This window comes from Bos indicus, chromosome 7 (genome assembly GCF_029378745.1).
Source record: "Bos indicus isolate NIAB-ARS_2022 breed Sahiwal x Tharparkar chromosome 7, NIAB-ARS_B.indTharparkar_mat_pri_1.0, whole genome shotgun sequence".
NCBI lineage: Eukaryota > Metazoa > Chordata > Mammalia > Artiodactyla > Bovidae > Bos > Bos indicus.
In genome coordinates, this window is record NC_091766.1 from 52,351,440 (window position 1) to 52,371,105 (window position 19,666).

Sequence of the window (19,666 nt, forward strand, 5' to 3'; positions counted from 1 at the left end):
GTGCTTATTCCACAGGCAGGAGTCCTTATGACCCTAGGTGATACAGGTAGATTTATGTCTTTAAATCACAGGGGAGTATTATCTGATATTACAGAACTTCCCAACTGCTCTGGGCTAACAGTCTGACCCTGCTCAAAATCCAAGACAAATTAGCAATTAAAAGACAAATGTTCACTTGAACAGCACTTCTGGTCCTAATCCTATACTCCTGAGAGGGTAAGGAATTCATGAAACAAGATACCTTTCTGTGGAAAGACTCACTGAGTAAGGCAGAGCATGATGAGCTCTTAGAAAACCTTGTATCTAGAGGTTAAAGTTCCAGAGGCTGTAAAGATTCACTAGAATGTTTTCTGATAAAGATCCGACTGGGTGGGTGCCACCTAGTGGACAGAAGAGGCTCACAGGGAACAGACTCTGAGGCCCCTTTAGGGAAAGATGGGGTTGCGTCCCCAACTCAGGCACCTGACACAGCCTGCAGCCTGAAGCAAGCAGGCTCTGGAAGAGCAGCAGACCGATGAACCCACCACTTGTTATCAACAGTTCCGACCTATACTACAGCACAAACCTAGGAATCCGGACTCACATAGTCAAACCCTAATTAGAATACTGTTATTTATGAAATCCTCAGCTTTTTGTCAGCATCTTAATTTCAAAATTAAGAGCTTTTTCAAAATTACTGTCACTAACCACTTGTAGAACTGCTCTGATGCTCACTATTCTGGAAATGCACCTCACACTTTAACAGGGCGAGGGCTGATGCCACATATTGTCCACCGCACACCTACTAAGGATGATTAGCCTGTGGATCTTGTAACTCCAGAAGTTTTTTTGGAAGGAAGAAATAAACCTAAAAAGAAAAACATCACTGTACTCAGAACATCAGTTTTCACTTACCAGCCTACATTTTAAGAGGCTATACTTCTAATGGGAACATGATTATCTACAAGAGAGTAAGAGAAGAAAAGCAGAATGAAAAACTAAAACTAGTTACCTTGTATATACAAATAATGACCTGAGGCTACCACGGTGATGAAAATGTTCCCAAAGAAAAGATGAAAAAGAATAAAATTTAACTACTGAACATGTTCTTAGGAATTCAAGAAGTAGATTCAATAAAGAAACTATAATAAAAGATTCCTTGCTGATCACCCGAAGGAAGTGAGAGAGTGAAAAAGTACTAGATGTTTTGTAGCACTATCAAATCAAAATTCAAAATATTCTCTGTCAAGGAATAAATCAACTAAGTAAATCCCTGACTTACAGAAAGCAGGAGATCAGAAACAAAAGAATAATCCTTAGGAGAAAAATCCATACAGGATTCTGTCAACTGAGCGACTTCACTTTCACTTTTCACTTGCTTGCATTGGAGAAGGAAATGGCAACCCACTCGTGTTCTTGCCTGGAGAATCCCAGGGACGGCGGAGCCTGGTGGGCTGCCGTCTCTGGGGTCGCACAGAGTTGGACAATGACTAAAGCAACTTAGCAGCAGCAGCAGCAGTATCAATTTGGGGACACTTCCTCTCTCTTAGCTCTTGTCTTAGTTAACAGCACACATCTTCCTGAACCTTAATGAAGCAATGGCTGGAGACCTCTGACTACAAGAGGCAGATGTCAAGAGTGAGGTGGATGTTGTCTTTAATGGTCATTCCCGGAGGAGCCAGTCACTATAAGAGAGGTTTCAGCTATCACTAAAATGTAAGAGGAATACAGCCACACTTAACAAACAGCAGAGAGTTGTATTTAGCAAGTGAGAGAGGAAACAATGTAATATTATGAAAACCTTGTGTCCAAATGACTTCCTCATCAAGACTGGCAACTGCTGGGCTGAAATCATCTAAGCAAGACATCTACTGTACTAGACACGCATGCTGTACTTCTCCAGCTGGATTAGTTTGACTAGAGTTGAATATACTGTAATCAGAAAATGGCTTCTCTTCTTCAACCCTAAATATCTGATATCTTACCTTCCCTAATCGAATGTTGCTCCTTTTTTGTATTCATAAGAGTCACTTCCAATTCAAGAATACTGGTGCCATGATGAACGAGGTGGTAGCAGAAGCCAGCACATCCCCCTCTTCAAGCTTTGATGTGGATCTCAGCCTTCTGAAGCTCTTAAGAGCAGGAACATACACATCTGGAAAGCAGGGGGCTAGAGCAGGACTTTGGAGTCCCAGTCTGGAGTCTGAATCCTGCCTCTGGCAGTTACCATAGAGCCTTGAAAAAATTATTTAACCAGTATCTCTACTTCTTCATCTGGAAGATGAAATAGAGTGGTAATGGTGACTGAGACGGTAAAGAATCTGCCTGCAATGCGAGAGACTGGGATTTGATCCCTGAGTCAGGAAGATCCCCTGGAGCAGGGAATGGCTACCCACTCCAGTATTCTTGACTGGAGAATGCCTTGGACAGAGAGGAACCTGGCAGGCTACAGTCCATGGGGTCACAAAGAATCAGCCACAACTGAGTGACTAACACTACTACTACTACAGAGTATTTACCTATCATTTAATTATAGCATCAATATTAAGACTGTGAATGAGAGACTTGGTTACTGAAACTGGTTACCTACTTGAAAAAAGGATTAAGAATGAAGGTATTCTGCAATGTCATGCTAGAGATGCTCAAAGAACCAGAAACCTTGCCTTCACACTGAGGACTCTAGTTCCTCTGAGTCCTCACCTCTGAAGTTTCTATAGCTTGAAATTCTTTACCTGATGAAAACCTAAACTCTAAGAATCCTAGTCTTTTTTACTAAAATGTTTTTGGGGGGCCAGGTTGAAAGAAATGGGGTTCCTGGGAAGAGTCTGTATTAAGTTTGCCAACCACAGCACCAAGAAAGGGAGGCTCAAAACTGCTGAGGAAAGGCAGAGCAGGTGAGGTCCCTGGATCACAGTGCATGCTGAGGCACTGGGTCCACATACAGCACCTCCAGCGGCTACTTGGATGTCAAAGCAACTATCCTGTCCCCAAGAAACACACATTAGAACCAGCCCTGACATTCAAATACTGCTTATATCACCACAGATGTGCAGAATAAGTCAAAGGGAAGGAAAGCAAGAAAATGTAGAAGGAAAAAAAAAATCAAAGTCAGTGAAACACTGAAAATCCAAAGAAGAAATAATTTTTAAACGAAGAAGTATTTGTTTTGGGTAGGAAGATAATTGGAAACATAGAGATCTAGTGTGGTTGATGACAAGTAGGAAAGTTTCATTGCTGGGAGTGCTGCAGATAACTGTTAAGAGTTGGGTAAACTATAAGTACTTGTTTGGCAGGAAAAAAATATCTCTCCCAGGAATTTCTTAAAGTGATCAAAATTTAGGCTGTTTAGAAAACTGCTCATGTTTTAATAATTTTCAAGACTATTCTCTCTGCTGCTGCTGCTGCTAAGTCACTTCAGTCATGTCCGACTCTGTGTGACCCCATAGACAGCAGCCCACCAGGCTCTGCCGTCCCTGGGATTCTCCAGGCAAGAACACTGGAGTGGGTTGCCATTTCCTTCTCCAATGCATGAAAGTGAAAAGTCAAAGTGAAGTCGCTCAGTCGTGTCCGACTCTTCACAACCCCATGGACTGCAGCCTACCAGGCTCCTCTGTCCATGGGATTTTCCAGGCAAGAGTACTGGAGTGGGTTGCCATTGCCTTCTCGAACCCTCTCTAGTGCTTCCTAATAAAAAAGAATGGGAAATTAAGACAGGGTGACAATTTAACACCTGAAAGTCCTAACTATAAAGATATTTAAAGACTAAGTAGAACTGTCCTTAGTCAAAGTAACAACAAACTATTAATGATGATTATTACTGCATGAAAATCAAAACTGACACTAAATTGACTAAGTCATACTTATTCTTTTCAGATTAAGATACAGCTATTTCTAAGAATAATTTAAGGGGGTGGGGAAGCCAAAGCTGTCAGGAAGTTAGAATCATCAGTGACTACAAAGTAGTTTCCAGGGCAGAAACTGAGACTAAAGGAACACTGAAAAGTTTGGTTACACTATTGAAAAATAATAAAAGATGAGTAAGGTCTTGCTTAGGTATTTAAAAAACATTATATACCAATTCATAGTGGGAATGTAATGCCGAGGAAAACCACTAAACTGAAGAAAAGTCTGCTGCAATCAACAGCAATACAAATGTACAGAATAAAAGAAGGATGGTGACGGAGCAGGGAGGAAAAGGAATCCTTTCATTTGCAGTGGCACTCAGGGAAGCTACCAGAAAGAAAGTGACAGAGATTGTAGAGTCTGTGAACTTACAAATTAGCAAATTTGATGTTGATTTTCATTGTCAACCAACCAGTCTTTGTTGATATTCTAGAGTAGTACAAATCCTTATCACAGCGTTTTTAACCAAGAGGGTGGAAGTAATTTTCTGGGCTGAACTTTAGTTCAGAAGGTGATAAATCTCTTACAGGAAAAGACAATTTTGCCCTGAATGCTAGGGCAGCAAGACAGGCCTAAGCACTGTGATCTTTGACTCCCAGATACACACATATACCTAAGGGCTGCCAGCAGCATGGGTTGTTTTGGGTTTTTGTTTTTGTTTTGGCCCTGCCATGCTTTCCTGGGGGCTCAGATGATAAAAAATCTGCCTGCAAAGAAGGGACCTGGGTTCAATCTCTGGGTCAGAAATTTCCCCCAGAGAAGTGAATGGCTGCCCACTCCAGTATTCTGCCTGGAGAATCCCATGGACAGAGGAGCCTGGCAGGCTACGATCCATGGGGTAGCAAAGAGTTGGACATGACTGAACAATTAACAGAGGTATGCCATGTAGCATGTGGGATGAGGCCCCAACCAGGGACCAAACTTGGGCCTCTGCAGTGAAAGCACCGAATCCTCATCACTAGGCACCAGGGTACTCTCTCCATTAGGTTTCTTAGTAGAACAAAGTGGAGCCTAGTCTCATCAGATCACTTAAGGAAAAAGGTAGTAATTGTCTTTAAAATTGCTTATTTACTGGTGAAGGGGAATGCTCTGACTGGTGAAGGGGAATGCTCTAAAGTTGCACTCAATTGTTATCACTAGGATCAAAATAAACCTCTAAATAAACAAAAAAGCTGGTAGAAGTTGGAAATACAAAATTATTAGGTTCTGTCATTAGGCATAACAGTATTTTTCAAATACTGCATCCCTCTAGGGAAATAACTACAATGCCCCATCACAAAACAGCATGAAACCACAAAAATTAGGAAGTGAAGAAAGAAGAGGCCAAAAGAGATCAGCTCTTCTAAAATAAAAGGGAAGATACGAAGGTGAAGATGAAAAGCAAGAATTTATATGAAAAGCCAGACCAAAAGTCAGGATCCCTGGATCTGGTCATACAACCTTTGGCAAGCTACTTAACTAATCAGTCTGAATACTATGGAATGGAGATGACATACACCCTGCCTATCTCATAAGGTTTCTTTGCAGGTTTAACAGGGTAAAATATGCTCAAGAACTTTCAAATTTGTAAAACACAACACAAATGTGAAGTAACAGCATTATTATTTAAGCTGTCCCTCACTTTCCAAAGAAAGAACAAGTATATGGTAGCTTTGATTTAAAATAATTTTCATCCTTGTCAGTTAACATGAGTTACTGGTCCTTCTGGACTCTTAAAAAAACTAGCAAAAGAGAAATGAGTCCCCGGTTTCTAGTCTTAGTTTTCAAAGAGAAACTCCTTTACATCTGTTTCACTGTTTTCTCTAATATTCAAGAGACTCAACTACATGGCTCTTCGGTACTCTTACCTTTTGAAGCTGCAGGAGCAAATGGCCAGGAAGGAGAAAGCATCAGATATTGGAAAGAAATGAAAAAAAAAAAGGGATCATGTATGGTTCTCTGTTATTGTACAAAGACAGTTGCTCAGCCACTGGACCTACTAATACTAAGGACTCTGCCCAACTCTGATCAACTACGTATATAGGTTTGAGGGTGGCGCCTTAAAGGCAGTGCCAGAACCCTTTCAAGATGGGCCCAGCCTGAGCTCTGTGATGTTAATCTCACATCCCCACATGCTCCACTGACATAAAATACCTACATGCACAAAAACTGGGGGATAAAACATATAGGCAATAGTTCTCTTTGCCAACTCCAGCATCCCCAGAATACAAAACCAAACTTACTTTCTTCTGAATAGGACCCCCCAGTCCTCAACCAGGGAAGGGAAAGAAATGGGAGACCACCTTAATGAACCTTCTAAGTCCTAGTCTGGCGCCTAGTCTTAAGTCTGGCCCTTTGCCAGAAAGAGGAAAGGACTCACTCTTGGTCTGGGCAGAAAAGGTACTGGTAAGTTTGGCGAAAAGTTCACTGTTCTCAAATCGGTCCTCCTTCACCTTTGTCCAGAAGCAGTCCTGGGAAAGGTCCTCAGCGACAAACTGTAGACACAGGCAGGTGTTAAGAGTTACTAAGCCGAGCTCTGTACTTCCCATCCTAGAAAACTGACTGAAATGCAAAAGCGGCAGCTGGCTGGTACTGTCAACATCTTACTAGAGTAAGACTAACCTGGGACGCAGAGAGCAGCTATGCTCTTTGTGGTGGACCAGATGATGATTCCAGCTTGTGTGTTTATTGGTGTTTATTCAGAAACTAGACTCAGATACGCTGCTTATCCTCCTTCTAACCCCAAATCCTCTACTTTTAGAAGCAATAAGGCTTTATTTTACATCTTCCCTTGCTTTACATTATACTTTCCCCACCAATGTGGCTAAATGTACCAAATTCATTCATTTTACGAACAAATCCCTAAGTTCCTTTATTTTCACTTGGTTTCCAAAAGCAAAGGACTGATGTAGAATCATAAGGGTCTCAAACACATACCTTACCTGTGCAATCATATCCTGTGTAACTCATTTACTGGGTGGGCAGAGGTGGTAGGGGGCTGTACCCATAAATCTATGACTTTTGGATCAGTAAAATTATCAGTACCTTGCAGATCAGTGAAATGACTATTATCAAACTGTGCAGTATCATGGCACTCATATCCTCAGTGAAAAGGGCAAAAAATATTAACTGTAGGATAAGTTTAGGTTTTCTAGCAGAGTACAGGCTCCAAGAACTCTCCCAAGTGATATCTGGCATGCAGGATACATCTATTACCTGCTGAATAAATATATGCATGAGTGGAACTTGAAGACACACAGACGTGAACCATGAGAAAGGGGAGACCAATCATGCACAAAACACAAAGTAGGAAGCTGAAGGGTTTTTTTTTTTTAATCTACTAATGAAGAGATGGACAGAAATTCTCACCTTGGACCAGTTTGGCCTCCGGAGCTGCACCTCTGGCTTGTAAAGTTTCTTTGGGGTTAATCCAAATGGCAGAACTGGGGCTGCAGGAACTCCAAAAGGGAGAGGTGGAGGAATGCCAGGGCCTCCAGGAAATGGAGGGGGTAGAGGGATTCCACCAGGAAAAGGGGGAGGGGGAGGTAACATTCCTGGTCCTCCAGGCAAGGGAGGAGGGGGTGGGGGGAGGCCAGGACCTCCAGGCAGGGGAGGAGGGGGTGGGGGGAGGCCAGGACCTCCAGGCAGGGGAGGAGGGGGTGGGGGGAGGCCAGGACCTCCAGGCAGGGGAGGAGGGGGTGGGGGGAGGCCAGGACCTCCAGGCAGGGGAGGAGGGGGTGGGGGGAGGCCAGGACCTCCAGGCAGGGGAGGAGGGGGTGGGGGGAGGCCAGGACCTCCAGGCAGGGGAGGAGGGGGTGGGGGGAGGCCAGGACCTCCAGGCAGGGGAGGAGGTGGGGGGATGCTAACACCCCCAGGCAAAGGGGGAGGAGGAGGTGGGGGGATGCCACCACCTCCAGGCAAAGGGGGAGGAGGGGGAATGCTAGGACCCCCAGGTTGGGGGATGAAAGCACACCCAGGTAGAGGAGGAGGAGGAGGTGGTGGTGGAGGACTGACCCTGGCCTCAGGAAGAGGGGGTGTGGGGACTGATAAAGGGGGTATAACGGGCCCAGAGTCACCAGGTAAAGGAGGGGCAGGGGTAACAGTAGCACTGCTAGGAGGGGCTACAGCAGTAACTGCAGCAGAGAGAGAAGCCACTTCTTTCTTGGCATCTTCCAGTTCCTTGGACAGCTTGGCGACCTGCAGAAATACCACCAAGAAGAATATGTCTCACTCCACTTCAGGGACCACTGGAAAGAACCTAAGAAATTACTTGATCCAAACTTCTCATTTTACACATGAAGGGAGTGAAAACAGTTAGTTGATAGGCTCTACCTAAAGTCACAGAACTACTTAGCAACAGAGACAAAACTAGAATTCAGGTATTCATGTTCTTAGTTCAGTATGCTTTGCATTAAGAAGGCAACTTCAAAGTTTATGTTAAACTCTCCCTTTGATTAGAAATTGCAAAGATCAAGTAAACTAAATATTCTAGTTATATAATTAACATATGTGTTATAAATGTAGTAATATAACCACATAAAGTGATCAAGTTATCAGGTATCACAGATCATATAAATATCTATAACTGCAGAGAGAGTATGTAGGCATAGATCTACCCAGAGATGACTAAAGTAAGAGAAAATTAGTAAATAGCATAGTTTATTTAGTATTTACTCCTAAATTTACTAGAATATTTCTAAATTACTAGAAATATTATCTTTATCTCTGGGTAGTTCTGTGACTCATTTTATTCTTTGTGTTGTTATGTATTCTCCAAATTGTCTATCTTATGTATTACTTATCCCCAAAACAGTTCATGATTTAAAGAATATGCGCCACCCAACTAGATTACCTATTAGTATCTGAACTCTTCCAAGTTGTAAGATGACAGAGTCCTGCTCCAACACAGGCTCACCCTGAAGCTGCCGATGGCAGTCACAGGTCACTCTGCCTTCCCTGTTAGGACATTACCTCTCCTGTGAGCTGAGACACTTCTGCTTCCAGGTCCTGTTTCTCCGTGGCAATTTTTTGCTTTTCAGAATCCAATGCATCCTTTTCTCCCTGAATATCCTGGAGCTTCTGCTCAAAGTCACTTTCCATCTTTTTCATTTCCACCTGGAGCTCATGTCGAGCTGTTAACTCGGAGTCCAGCTAGAAGCGAAAGAAATCAGGTTCTCCATCTCAGCAAAAGCCCAGTGTTATTCCCCATAATTTACTATTTTGTGTTAATCCTGATCTGTTGAGCTCACTGACCCAAGGAATGCCTGGGAAAACAGGCCACCATGATTTTGACCTTAAAATCAAGGTTAAACGAGGGGGAAGCCAGGGATTATTTCCATAGACTATCTATAATTGGGAGTGATTTTTAAAAAAAGCCACCACCACCAAGATTTTAAGGACATTTAACCAGGATAGCTAAGGTGCACAATCCCAACAGTCTCAAGGATCAAAGTTATCAACAATAGGAGTCCTTAATCAAAGAGAAAAAGAATTCAGACATATTCCAGTTCCTATTATTCTATGGCTAGGAGCCCTGAGACATCAAGCAAACCCAAGTGCTGACAACATTATATGAGAGTGCCACCTGTCTTCCTCCTGCTCAGGGGCCCATGAACTGTGCAAACTCACAACTGACCAGCTCTTCATGATCACATCTATACCATGATCACACTTTCTCCACTGAGTAACCTACACCAGAAAGGTTTCCCCAAGGAACTGCTATTGTGTGCTGAACGCTTCCAAAGTATCATGGGTCACTGTGTCACATGTTGGAAAAATCAAAACCTTTAAACAAAGAAAGATATAGCTCAATTATTTTTGATCTCTCATACATACCTTTTTTTCCAGCTCTGTAGCTTTGGCTTCTGATTTCTCCACCTTTGTTTTATCAATCATTTGGTCTAAAAAGAAGGCAAAGAGTCAGGAAGTCAAGTTCCCAATTCTCCTCTGCCCCTCTCACTAAGCCCTTCCATATAAACAAAAGTAGCAAAGATTTCCCTTTGGTTATTTTTCTTATCCTTCTTAATGTTCTGTATGAGACAAAGAAATGGAACTTTCAGCTAAGTTCAACATATAATTTCTGAGTGCCTGTTACACAGTATGGCCACCATGCTGGGAGGCACAGAGAATACCTACAAGTAGTACTTATGAATCTCTGGGGCCAGCAGGAGTTAGAGACAATACCTGAAGTCCCTTCAAAAGGTGGGGAGGTGTATTAGAAGGGAAAAATTTTTAGAATTTTCTGGAAATAAACTAAAGGCCTGTATATTCCTAGCACAGGTATTGTTATATCACCAAAGAAAGAGTGAAAATGGAAATACCCATGGGCTAGAAAAGTACCTTCTCTGAAATCTTCACTGAAAGAAAGATGGAAAATGAAAGGTGGAAGCAATGTTTCATGGAACCAAATAGATGAATACACTTACCAATCAGTCCCTCAATGTCAATCTGGAGGTGCCGGCACTTGAAGTCAGGATCAGCCCCGTTCTTATGCAGAACTATCTGAGAAATACATTCTTCAATCAACTTATAGTACTGCGGTCTACAAAAGAAACAAAACAAGGTTACTAATGGAAAACCAAAATATAATTTTGGTATTCAGGATCAAGAAAGGTAAATTGCTTAGACAATAGAAGGACCTGAAGATAAATGTCCTGGAAAAGACTTTTTCATAAAATTAACAGAGTACTGCTGCCATGCTAAGAAATCCCCTTCGTCCGCATCAGCTATGCACATTTACTTCAGAGAGTCAAAACTTCTTGCCATCTGTCTCCGAGTATAAATCCTTTTCCATCTAAAATTCAAGCTAGACCCTGCCTGTGACAGACAGTACTACTGCTGAATCTCTAGTCTATGGCTTGAATCTCATGTTCCAGAACTTTATACTGCTGCCTTCCTTGGCTATGGCCTTCACCCCACTGTGAAAGAGGGCAGTTCACTTGGATTTTGCTCTCTCCATTTATGTTCAGATTAGTCTTCCCAAAGGTATACCATCTCACCTGGCCTCATAGTCATTTCGGACTAAGAGTAAGTGCTGCAGGATGGACAGGAAGTGCTGCTCTGCTTTTGAATCCTTCACTGTGTTTAAGAGAATCTGGAAGACTTCACTGAAGTCAGTGGAAAAGAAAAAGAGGCTAAGGAAAGCATATACTTAGAAAATATGTCTGACAGGTAGCTTGACAACTCTCGTGAAAAGGAACAAGATGCCACTTCTGTTCTAACAGCTGTTCCTCCTGTACACCCTGCCCTAAATGTTAAGCTGTGTAAACTTCCTTTGGACAGAGGACCAGTGAGTCAGTGGTACTATACACAGAGACAAAATGCCTAGTACTTGGCTTGAAAATCAAGCAATAGCCAGAAAGAAAAAGGTAAGTGCCTCAAAGTCACTTGTGGAAAATATCGATAGGTAACCAAATTATTCCCCATGTCAGTCACAGGGGCACATACAAGTTACAGCCCTATTCCCTGATTTGCCTATGTCCTTCCAAAACCAGTTCCACATCTTAATAAGCTAAGCTATTGTGTTCTAGGAGATCTATACTAACTATGATGGCTGCTTCCATGCTGAGCAACCCTCAGATGACCTTTCCCAACTTCTCTAGTCCATGCTGAGGTAAATAAATCCACAGCAATCAAAAGACAGCTGCCTTATCTACTAAGAAGACAGGCCCTCTTCTGATCATCAACTCTACACCACTCCATACAGGGATCTATAACTGAAAACAACTGAATTGTTGTCTGTCTTCAACCCAGTCAGTAAAAGGATATTCCATCTCCATTCGAATGTCATCCAGCCGTCCCTTCAGGTCATAGGAATCTTCTTCTCCTTGTTCATCAAATACATTAAGCTGCACTCTCATATCTTCATTTTCAATCTCTCGAAGGTCCTGTCAACGTCAGAAATATAGGCCAGGGAACCCAGAAGTGCCTGATGCTGGCTAGAAACCCAAACCTTTCACCCTGTTTTTTTTGGTTTGTCTGGGCACGCTGCATGACCTGCTGTGGTTCCCCAAGCAGGAACTGAACCCAGGCCACAGCAGTAAAAGTCCTGAATCCTAACCAGTAGACCACCAGGGAACTCCCTCGACCTGGTTTTTAAACTGAAAATGGAAGTTATCCCAGGGATGGTGGGGCTATAGGAGCAGGAGGAACCAGCCCAGCCTTTCTAATGAAGAGCTACCTCTCACCTGCAACACTTGGTGCAGCCCCAAGCGCATCAGTTCACTTCGGATGTGAACTCGGAAGTCAAGTTCTTCAGCTGGTGTGATGAGAGCATTGATGAGCTGTAGGCATCCCACCTAAGATAAGAAAATTCAGCAGCTGTGTCAATGTTAACTCCTACAGATCAAGATCCATTCTCTTTACATGCATTCTGAGGCCCCCAAATATAACCTAGAAGATGCAGTACAAAAACGACAAAAATGATTTTCTGTTACAGCAAAATAACCTGGTTTAAACACAGGTCCAGAGAGCTCAGAGGTCTAAAGAATTGTGGGGATTTGAAAGTGTAATTTGTTCTAGGCCTTGGTTTTCCTAGCTTGTAAATAAATACCATGTCTTTTTCCATCTCATAATGAGGAAAACAGTTCTTTCTCTGCTTTTTAGAGAGAAGAGTAACCATTTTCCCTTCAGAAAGAACTCTGAAATATAAAATACATTGTTGGTAACCACTCCATGTCTTCTTTTAAAAGGTCAAATGAACTTCAGTCTTTCTATCTTGAATTCTACTTGTAGGCCGTTTCACAGGTATACATGCCTTGACAGCAATGGAGGTCCCACTTTTTAATCCATCCAGCAGCGGCTGAAAACGTTCCACCTCATCCATTTCAGCTCTTTCTGTCATCGCCTCCAAAACCCTTTCATTCCTGCCCAAGAGTGAGGAAAGGAAGAGAATTAGTCAGGTGCTCTGGTCAGGGAGATTACATGGGGGCACAGATCAGTTAGGAAACAGACAATATCAACATTCTGGATTTCTCATATTCTTCTTATTATCATATAGAGCAGAGGCCAGATCACCAGGAAACTAAGGACCATCTCTTCAGAAAAATGCACTCCCTAAAAATCCAGCCCTAGACTCCTATCCATATTTACCAAATTAAGACCCCTGTTCTAGGGCGTATAAACTGGACAACTCTTGGAGAGGCATTTAACAGTAACAGTTTTTAATGCCGGTAACATTGGCCTACTCCTAGAAAATCTACCCAACATAACTACATAAATATGAAATAATATATATAGTACAAAAAATACATGTATGTGTGCTCAGTCATGTCCAACTCTTTGCAGCCCCATGGACTGTAGCCCACCAGGCTCCTCCATCCATGGAATTTTCCAGGCAAGAATACTGGAGCAGGTTGCCATTTCCTACTCCAGGGTATCTTCCTGACCCAGGGGGAAGTGTCTCTAGCATCTCCTCATTGGCAGGTGGATTTACCACTTAGCACCTCCTTTCCTTAATTCTAAGATACCATCTTTTGGAGTGGCATGTATGTTATAACTTAGTATATTTGTCTACGCTAGAAAATGATGCATGAGACTGCACCACACCATTAACAGTGGTCACCTCTGCAGAACAGGGTTTGCCAAAGGGATGACATTGTTGAATTGTACTTCATATACTTCTGTGTTGTTCGGATTTTTTAAATAACCTTGTGTTACTTCTGAATTTTAAAAAATGTAAAAAGAAACCCTTGTCCTAGACAATACAGACATTACTGGAGATCTAGGAGGCATTCTGCTGTACCTTTGATAACCAGCAGTACATGCAGAACAGCCTCCATCTCTTAAAAAACATTCATAAATATTAAGATTCACAGTGTTCATGTAAGAAATGTAGTCTTACCTAATATTAAAGAGTAAGTGGACACCCAAGCAACTCAATATTCCTTAAGACTAAGGAAGATGATAAAAAAGAAAAAAGAGAAACCATTTCAGGCACATACATGTCCTCTGGCTGTGGCAGGATGCAGAGGGCAGACAGCAGCTTCGCAGCGTCAATCATCATGTTGGGAACCGCAGGATCCATGGCTCTGACCAGCAGCAGAATTCCTTCTTCTGTCTCCAACATGGTCTTGATTCCAAACTGGGAGAACAAAAACAGAAAAGGGAGGCTTAAAGATGAGAGCACCTAACCAGGGACAAGTTTACGAGTTGTTATGGGTTGAATGGCGTTCCTCCCAAAATCCGTATGTTGAAGCCCTAACCCCTAGTACCTGAGATTGTAACCATATTTAGAAATAGGGTCACAGGCAGATGTAGTCAGTTAGATTACCATTAGGTCAGATTAGAGTAGCTGCTGCTGCTGCTAAGTCGCTTCAGTCGTGTCCGACTCTGTGCGACCCCACAGACAGCCCACTAGGCTCCCCCGTCCCTGCGATTCTCCAGGCAAGAACACTGGAGTGGGTTGCCATTTCCTTCTCCAATGCATGCAAGTGAAAAGTGAAAGTGAAGTCGCTCAGTCGTGTCCGACTCTTCGTGACCCCATGGACTACAGCCCACCAGGCTCCTCTGTCCATGGGATTTTCCAGGCAAGAGTACTGGAGTGGGGTGCCATCACCTTCTCCAGACTAGAGTAGGGTGGGTCCTTAACCCAATATAACTATTGTCTTTATAAAAAGAGGAAATGTAGGCAAACAGTGAGAACACCATGTGAACTCAAAGACAGAGACTGGGTGATGTATATAAAGTCAAGGAATCTCAAAGCTTGCCAGCAAGACACCAGAAGCTAGGAGAAAAGCATGGGACACACCCTCCCTTGCAGCCTTCAGAAGAAACCAATCTTGTTGACACCTTGATCTTGGACTTACAGCCTTTAGAGTTGTGAGGTAAATGAACTTCTGTTGTTTAAGACACCTGGTTGCTAAACACACTGTGTTTTAGCAACCCTAGCAAACTAACAATAGGATAGAACACGTTTCCCAAAATAGCTAAACAGAAATGAGCATAGAAAAAATAATTTTCTAGCAGACACAACAAGTAATGTTCAAAATTCGCCAAGCCAGGCTTCAATAATACATGAATCGTGAACTTCCAGATGTTCAAGCTGGTTTTAGAAAAGGCAGAGGAACTAGAGATAAAAATGCCAACATCCGTTAGATCATTGAAAAACCAAGAGAGTTCCAGAAAAACATCTATTTCTGCTTTATTGACTATGCCAAAGCCTTTGACTGTGTGGATCACAATAAACGGTGGAAAATTCTTCAAGAGATGGGAATACCAGACTACCTGACCTGCCTCTTGAGAAATCTGTATGCAGGTTAGGAAGCAAGTTATAACTGGACATGGAACAACATACTGGTTCCAAATAGGAAAAGGAGTATGTCAAGGCTGTATATTGTCACCCTGCTTATTTAACTTATATGCAGAGTACATCATGAGAAACACTGGGCTGGATGAAACACAAGCTGGAATCAAGACTGCCAGGAGAAATATCAATAACCTCAGATATGCAGATGACACCATTCTGATGGCAGAAAGTGAAGAAGAACTAAAGAGCCTCTTGATGAAAGTGAAAGAGGAGAGTGAAAAAGTTGGCTTAAAGCTCAACATTCAGAAAACAAAGATCATGGCATCCGGGCCCATCACCTCATGGCAAATAGATGGAGAAACAGTGGAAACAGTGGCAGACTATTTTCTTGGGCTCCAAAATCACTGCAGATGGTGACTGCAGCCATGAAATTAAAAGATGCTTACTCCTTGGAAGAAAGTTATGACCAACCTAGACAGCATATTAAAAAGCAGACACATTACTTTGCCAACAAAATCTGTCTAGTCAAGGCTATGGTTTTTCCAGTAGTCATGTATGGATGTGAGAGCTGGACTATAAAAAAGCTGAGTGCAGAAGAATTGATGCTTTTGAACTGTGGTGTTGAGGAAGACTCTTGAGAGTCCCGTGGACTGCAAGGAGATCCAACCAGTCAATCCTAAAGGAAATCAGTCCTGAATATTCATTGGAAGGACTGATGTTGAAACTGAAACTCCAATACTTTGGCCACCTGATGCGAACAGCTGACTTATTCGAAAAGATCCTGAGGCTGGGAAAGATTGATGGCAGGAGGAGAAGGGGATGACAGAGGATGAGATGATTGGATGGCATCACCGACCCAATGGACATGAGTTTGAGTAAACTCCAGGAGTTGGTGATGGACAGGGAAGTGCTGCAGTTCATGAGGTTGCAAAGAGTCAGACACGACTGAGCAACTGAACTGAACTGAGCAGACACAATAGAATTCTATGTCTTCCAAGAATAAAAACTGACTCTTATGTTTCTTTTTCAATGCCCCAGAAGCCAATGGAGTAATTATAGTAAAATTAAACAGTCAGGAAGACAGATTTGCACTCAGGAACAAATCATTGAAGGCTCCCTAGGTTTAAATACTAAACAGACAGGAAAAAAAAAGAAAGGAAATATTCTACAGTACGAACATACAGGGGACAAAACAATAAAGCAGAGAATAAAGTAAACCCTCCAAAAATTAATAACTGCAGGTCAGGAAATCCAATAATTAACAAAAGTATAAACAGAAGAAGAAAATTAAGCCTTTCCTCTGAAATAGACATTACAACTGAGGAAAAAGATACATAAGAGTATGTGTATGTGGTAATCAAAAGTTATGATACTAAAAGGGAAAGCTAGAAGCCTTGAATCTTGTATTTCTAGGTCCTTCTTTTTTGAGTTTGCCAATAGAAGAGCAAGAACAGGGGTCATGATGGGAGTCAGAATGAGAATGGGAACAATCTTACCTTGTTATTCATAAAAGCTTTCAAGCAGCGAATGATCTCATGCTTGTTACGGCTGTCGTAGCCTCTGTGTGTAGAAGACATAATTAGTGAAGTCCTTTTATTCTACACCTCTCTCCCACTGACTTTTCAATTATAAACAAGGGTCTTATAAATACTCCCAACTAGTAGTTAAGTAAATTCTAGCACATAGCATTTTGTCCTAAAACACTGGCAAAAAGAGATAGCTGAAAAAAAGAACCACGGGCTAATCCTCTCATTAACCAAGAATTTAGTATTATATTAAAATCTCCCCTTTAACTTCTAGTAGGCTCCTAAGGGCTAAATTCTATCACAATAGCATCCCATCTATTACTGCTTGCCTCATCTACACCAAAGGTTTCAAGTCTGTACTTTCAGGAAGGCCCAGGACCTGTGTTTTGCTTTGGAAAGATCCGGGGAAGTAGAGAAACCATACTGGGTCAGGTTGGCTTCAAGAAAGCCTAACCTAAGTCAGTACAAGAATTGTTTCAACCCTGAAGACTATCATAAAGTTAGTCTCAAACTGATCACACATATTTCCAAATGAGATATGACCCAGACCAGATCACGGGAGAGCTTTGGACTAATCAGACCCTATTTCCAGACTGGATAAGAATCTTTGCTGGCAGACTCACAATCATATGTGGTATATACTGAGAAATTTAAGTTCCTCTTCCTTTTCCCGTACCTATAATCATTATTCATCCTCCAGTAACCGCCACGATAAACCCCATTCTCAGCTAACATATAATGTCCTAGTCCTAACTTATTTCCTCCTTTACAGCGAATAGCCAATTCCTCTACTACCCTCCACCTAGAAGATGACAAGACTTGGAAGTCCTCACCCAGCAGTCTCCTCCTTCTCATCATGAAGTCGTTTAAGGATGTCCAATAAGGAGGCCAGGCCCTCAGCACCAAATGTTTGGACCCAACTGTTAGGAACAAAGACAATGCAATATCAAATCAATATATTCTTATCCACCAAAATAAAGTGTATCCTGGCAACTTCTTACTCCCAATCCAGAACACTGTCATACTTCCCTGATTCCTCGGATTTCTAATCCCCACTAGTGAATTCTACAGTGGGCTCTTACTCCTATTTCCACCTGAGAATCCTCACCTGACAGGGTTGTTGTTGAGGGAGACACGAAGGGACTCCAGGCAGCTAAGCAGAGACATATCCCGCAAGCCTGACCTCAACTCCTGAATGTACATCATGGCTGACCTAGAGCTCTCCTTCTGGTTCATGCCCTGCAAAGAAGCAAATAGAGGTCAGCAAACACTGGACTCAGTCATAAATTGGACTAGTATTAGTTAATACCATTTAAACAGTATGAGGGCAGACATCCATCATACATAGAACAGAACCATGAGATTCAGGATTTCCTTCCCATTACTCATACATACTTTATGATGATTGAATTAGGCAGAAGTATATAAGAAAAGTAACTCAAATGAGGGTAAAAAATAAGTAGTTTACATAAAAGAATGAAATGGAACTGACGTGGACATAAAATGTTCTATGAAAGTAGCAAAACAAACATGGCCAAGATAAGGGGCACAGTCTCCCATGTCATGGGTACCTGCCCCAGGACTCACAGCCTTGGAGGTGTGCAAGTACTGGGACACCATCTCTCTCTTGATGATAATGTCCTTCTCCCTCAAAGGTTGCTGTTTCTCCTCGTTCAGGTTCATATCCAGCTAGTGGCAGGAGAAAAAAGGGGGAAAACTGCTTTGAATTCCTTACAAGTTTGAGTGTTTAATATTTAGTATACTTAGTGAAGAGATGAACACACTAAATGCTTACTGAATAAAGAAATTTTCCTGACCCCTAGAGACTTAAGCTATCATAGATGATAGGAATTCCTCAGGGATAAATATGCTTAACATTTTAGTATAAATCCCAACAGACATTTTTATATACATACACTTAAATTTTCTCCTAACAAAAATGGACTCTCAATACAGAGGGAAAACTTACTTTGTATTATTGAAAGAAAAACAAACAAAGCATTAATATTTTCTGCACTTGGGATGGACTTTAGTAATTTCTTCAGGCTGAAGCACTGGACCACTGGCACCATTCAAACACCAGCAAAATCTGTGCCACTCTAGGCCTAAATACCAATTATTCCTGGTTAACTAAGTCCCTGGACAAACTCCTCCATGAAGGACAAACTCCTCCATGAAGAACAAACTGGAAGCTGACAAATTCCCTCAACAGACATAATCTGGAGTGTGTTATCAGGAGAAAGGCTCTGCTTGAGCCTGTTACATATGAAACCATCTGTTTGACCCTCCTATCTCTGTGAGCAGAAGTTCAACCCTAACAAGTCCAGAATATTATTTAAAATGGGAATGTATAGGAGGGAAAAAGTGGAAATATTCAATTTCTTCTCCATGTGTATGTGTGTGATGTGTGAAGGAATCACCACCACCAAACCGTAATAGTGACTTTTTTCTGACTCAATTTCTGGTGCTTTCTTCCTCCTTTTATAGATAAACTGAACAGAAAATTGCAAAATAGTGGCCCTGAGGCTGAATCAGACCCAAAGATGAAGTATTCTTTGTCTTCTAAAATTTCTAAGTATGCTTTGTCTTCTAAAAATTTCAACATTTTAAATTTGAGAGACTTCATAAAAAACGTGAATTTCTAGCACCAAGGGATACAATCAGCAAGTTTAAGATTATAGAAAACTGTAAAAGTCAAACAGCTTCTTCAAGAAACTTTTTATAGCAATAGGAAGGATAAAAGGAAGAAAATCTGTAGTTCAAACGAAACTTAGGAGAATATTACAATGGACTCTATCTGGAATCGTGGCTTGAATAAACAAAAAAAATTTTTTCATGACCTTATTAGGGAAATCTGAATGCTGGCTATTTGTTTTTTAAAAACGATGTTTGTTGTTTTTTTTAAAAGGTACAGATTTTTGGCTTCTTGAAAAATAGAAACATCTGGCACTACTGGGCTAGCATTCCCAACAGGAATGCTACAAAACCTGGAAGTGAATTGTGGCTGGCTTTTAACAAAAACACCAAATGTTCT

The 19,666-nt window shown here is 41.8% G+C and overlaps 1 protein-coding gene across 3 annotated transcripts in view; it reads right to left on the minus strand.

Moving 5' to 3' along the window:
* DIAPH1 (diaphanous related formin 1) overlaps positions 1 to 19,666 on the minus strand; it is a 113,639-nt gene that overhangs the window by 60,972 nt on the left and 33,001 nt on the right. For all 3 annotated transcript variants that reach the window (XM_070792074.1, XM_070792073.1, XM_070792072.1), the window contains 14 exons: positions 18,220 to 18,321; positions 17,741 to 17,871; positions 17,466 to 17,552; positions 16,603 to 16,666; positions 13,803 to 13,942; positions 12,617 to 12,725; positions 12,048 to 12,158; positions 11,629 to 11,747; positions 10,860 to 10,976; positions 10,287 to 10,402; positions 9,697 to 9,761; positions 8,833 to 9,012; positions 7,231 to 8,058; positions 6,242 to 6,356 (listed from right to left, as the gene is read on the minus strand). In XM_070792074.1, the coding sequence (XP_070648175.1) occupies positions 6,242 to 6,356; positions 7,231 to 8,058; positions 8,833 to 9,012; positions 9,697 to 9,761; positions 10,287 to 10,402; positions 10,860 to 10,976; positions 11,629 to 11,747; positions 12,048 to 12,158; positions 12,617 to 12,725; positions 13,803 to 13,942; positions 16,603 to 16,666; positions 17,466 to 17,552; positions 17,741 to 17,871; positions 18,220 to 18,321 (2,284 nt within the window). The remainder of the gene's footprint in view (positions 1 to 6,241; positions 6,357 to 7,230; positions 8,059 to 8,832; positions 9,013 to 9,696; positions 9,762 to 10,286; positions 10,403 to 10,859; positions 10,977 to 11,628; positions 11,748 to 12,047; positions 12,159 to 12,616; positions 12,726 to 13,802; positions 13,943 to 16,602; positions 16,667 to 17,465; positions 17,553 to 17,740; positions 17,872 to 18,219; positions 18,322 to 19,666) is intronic.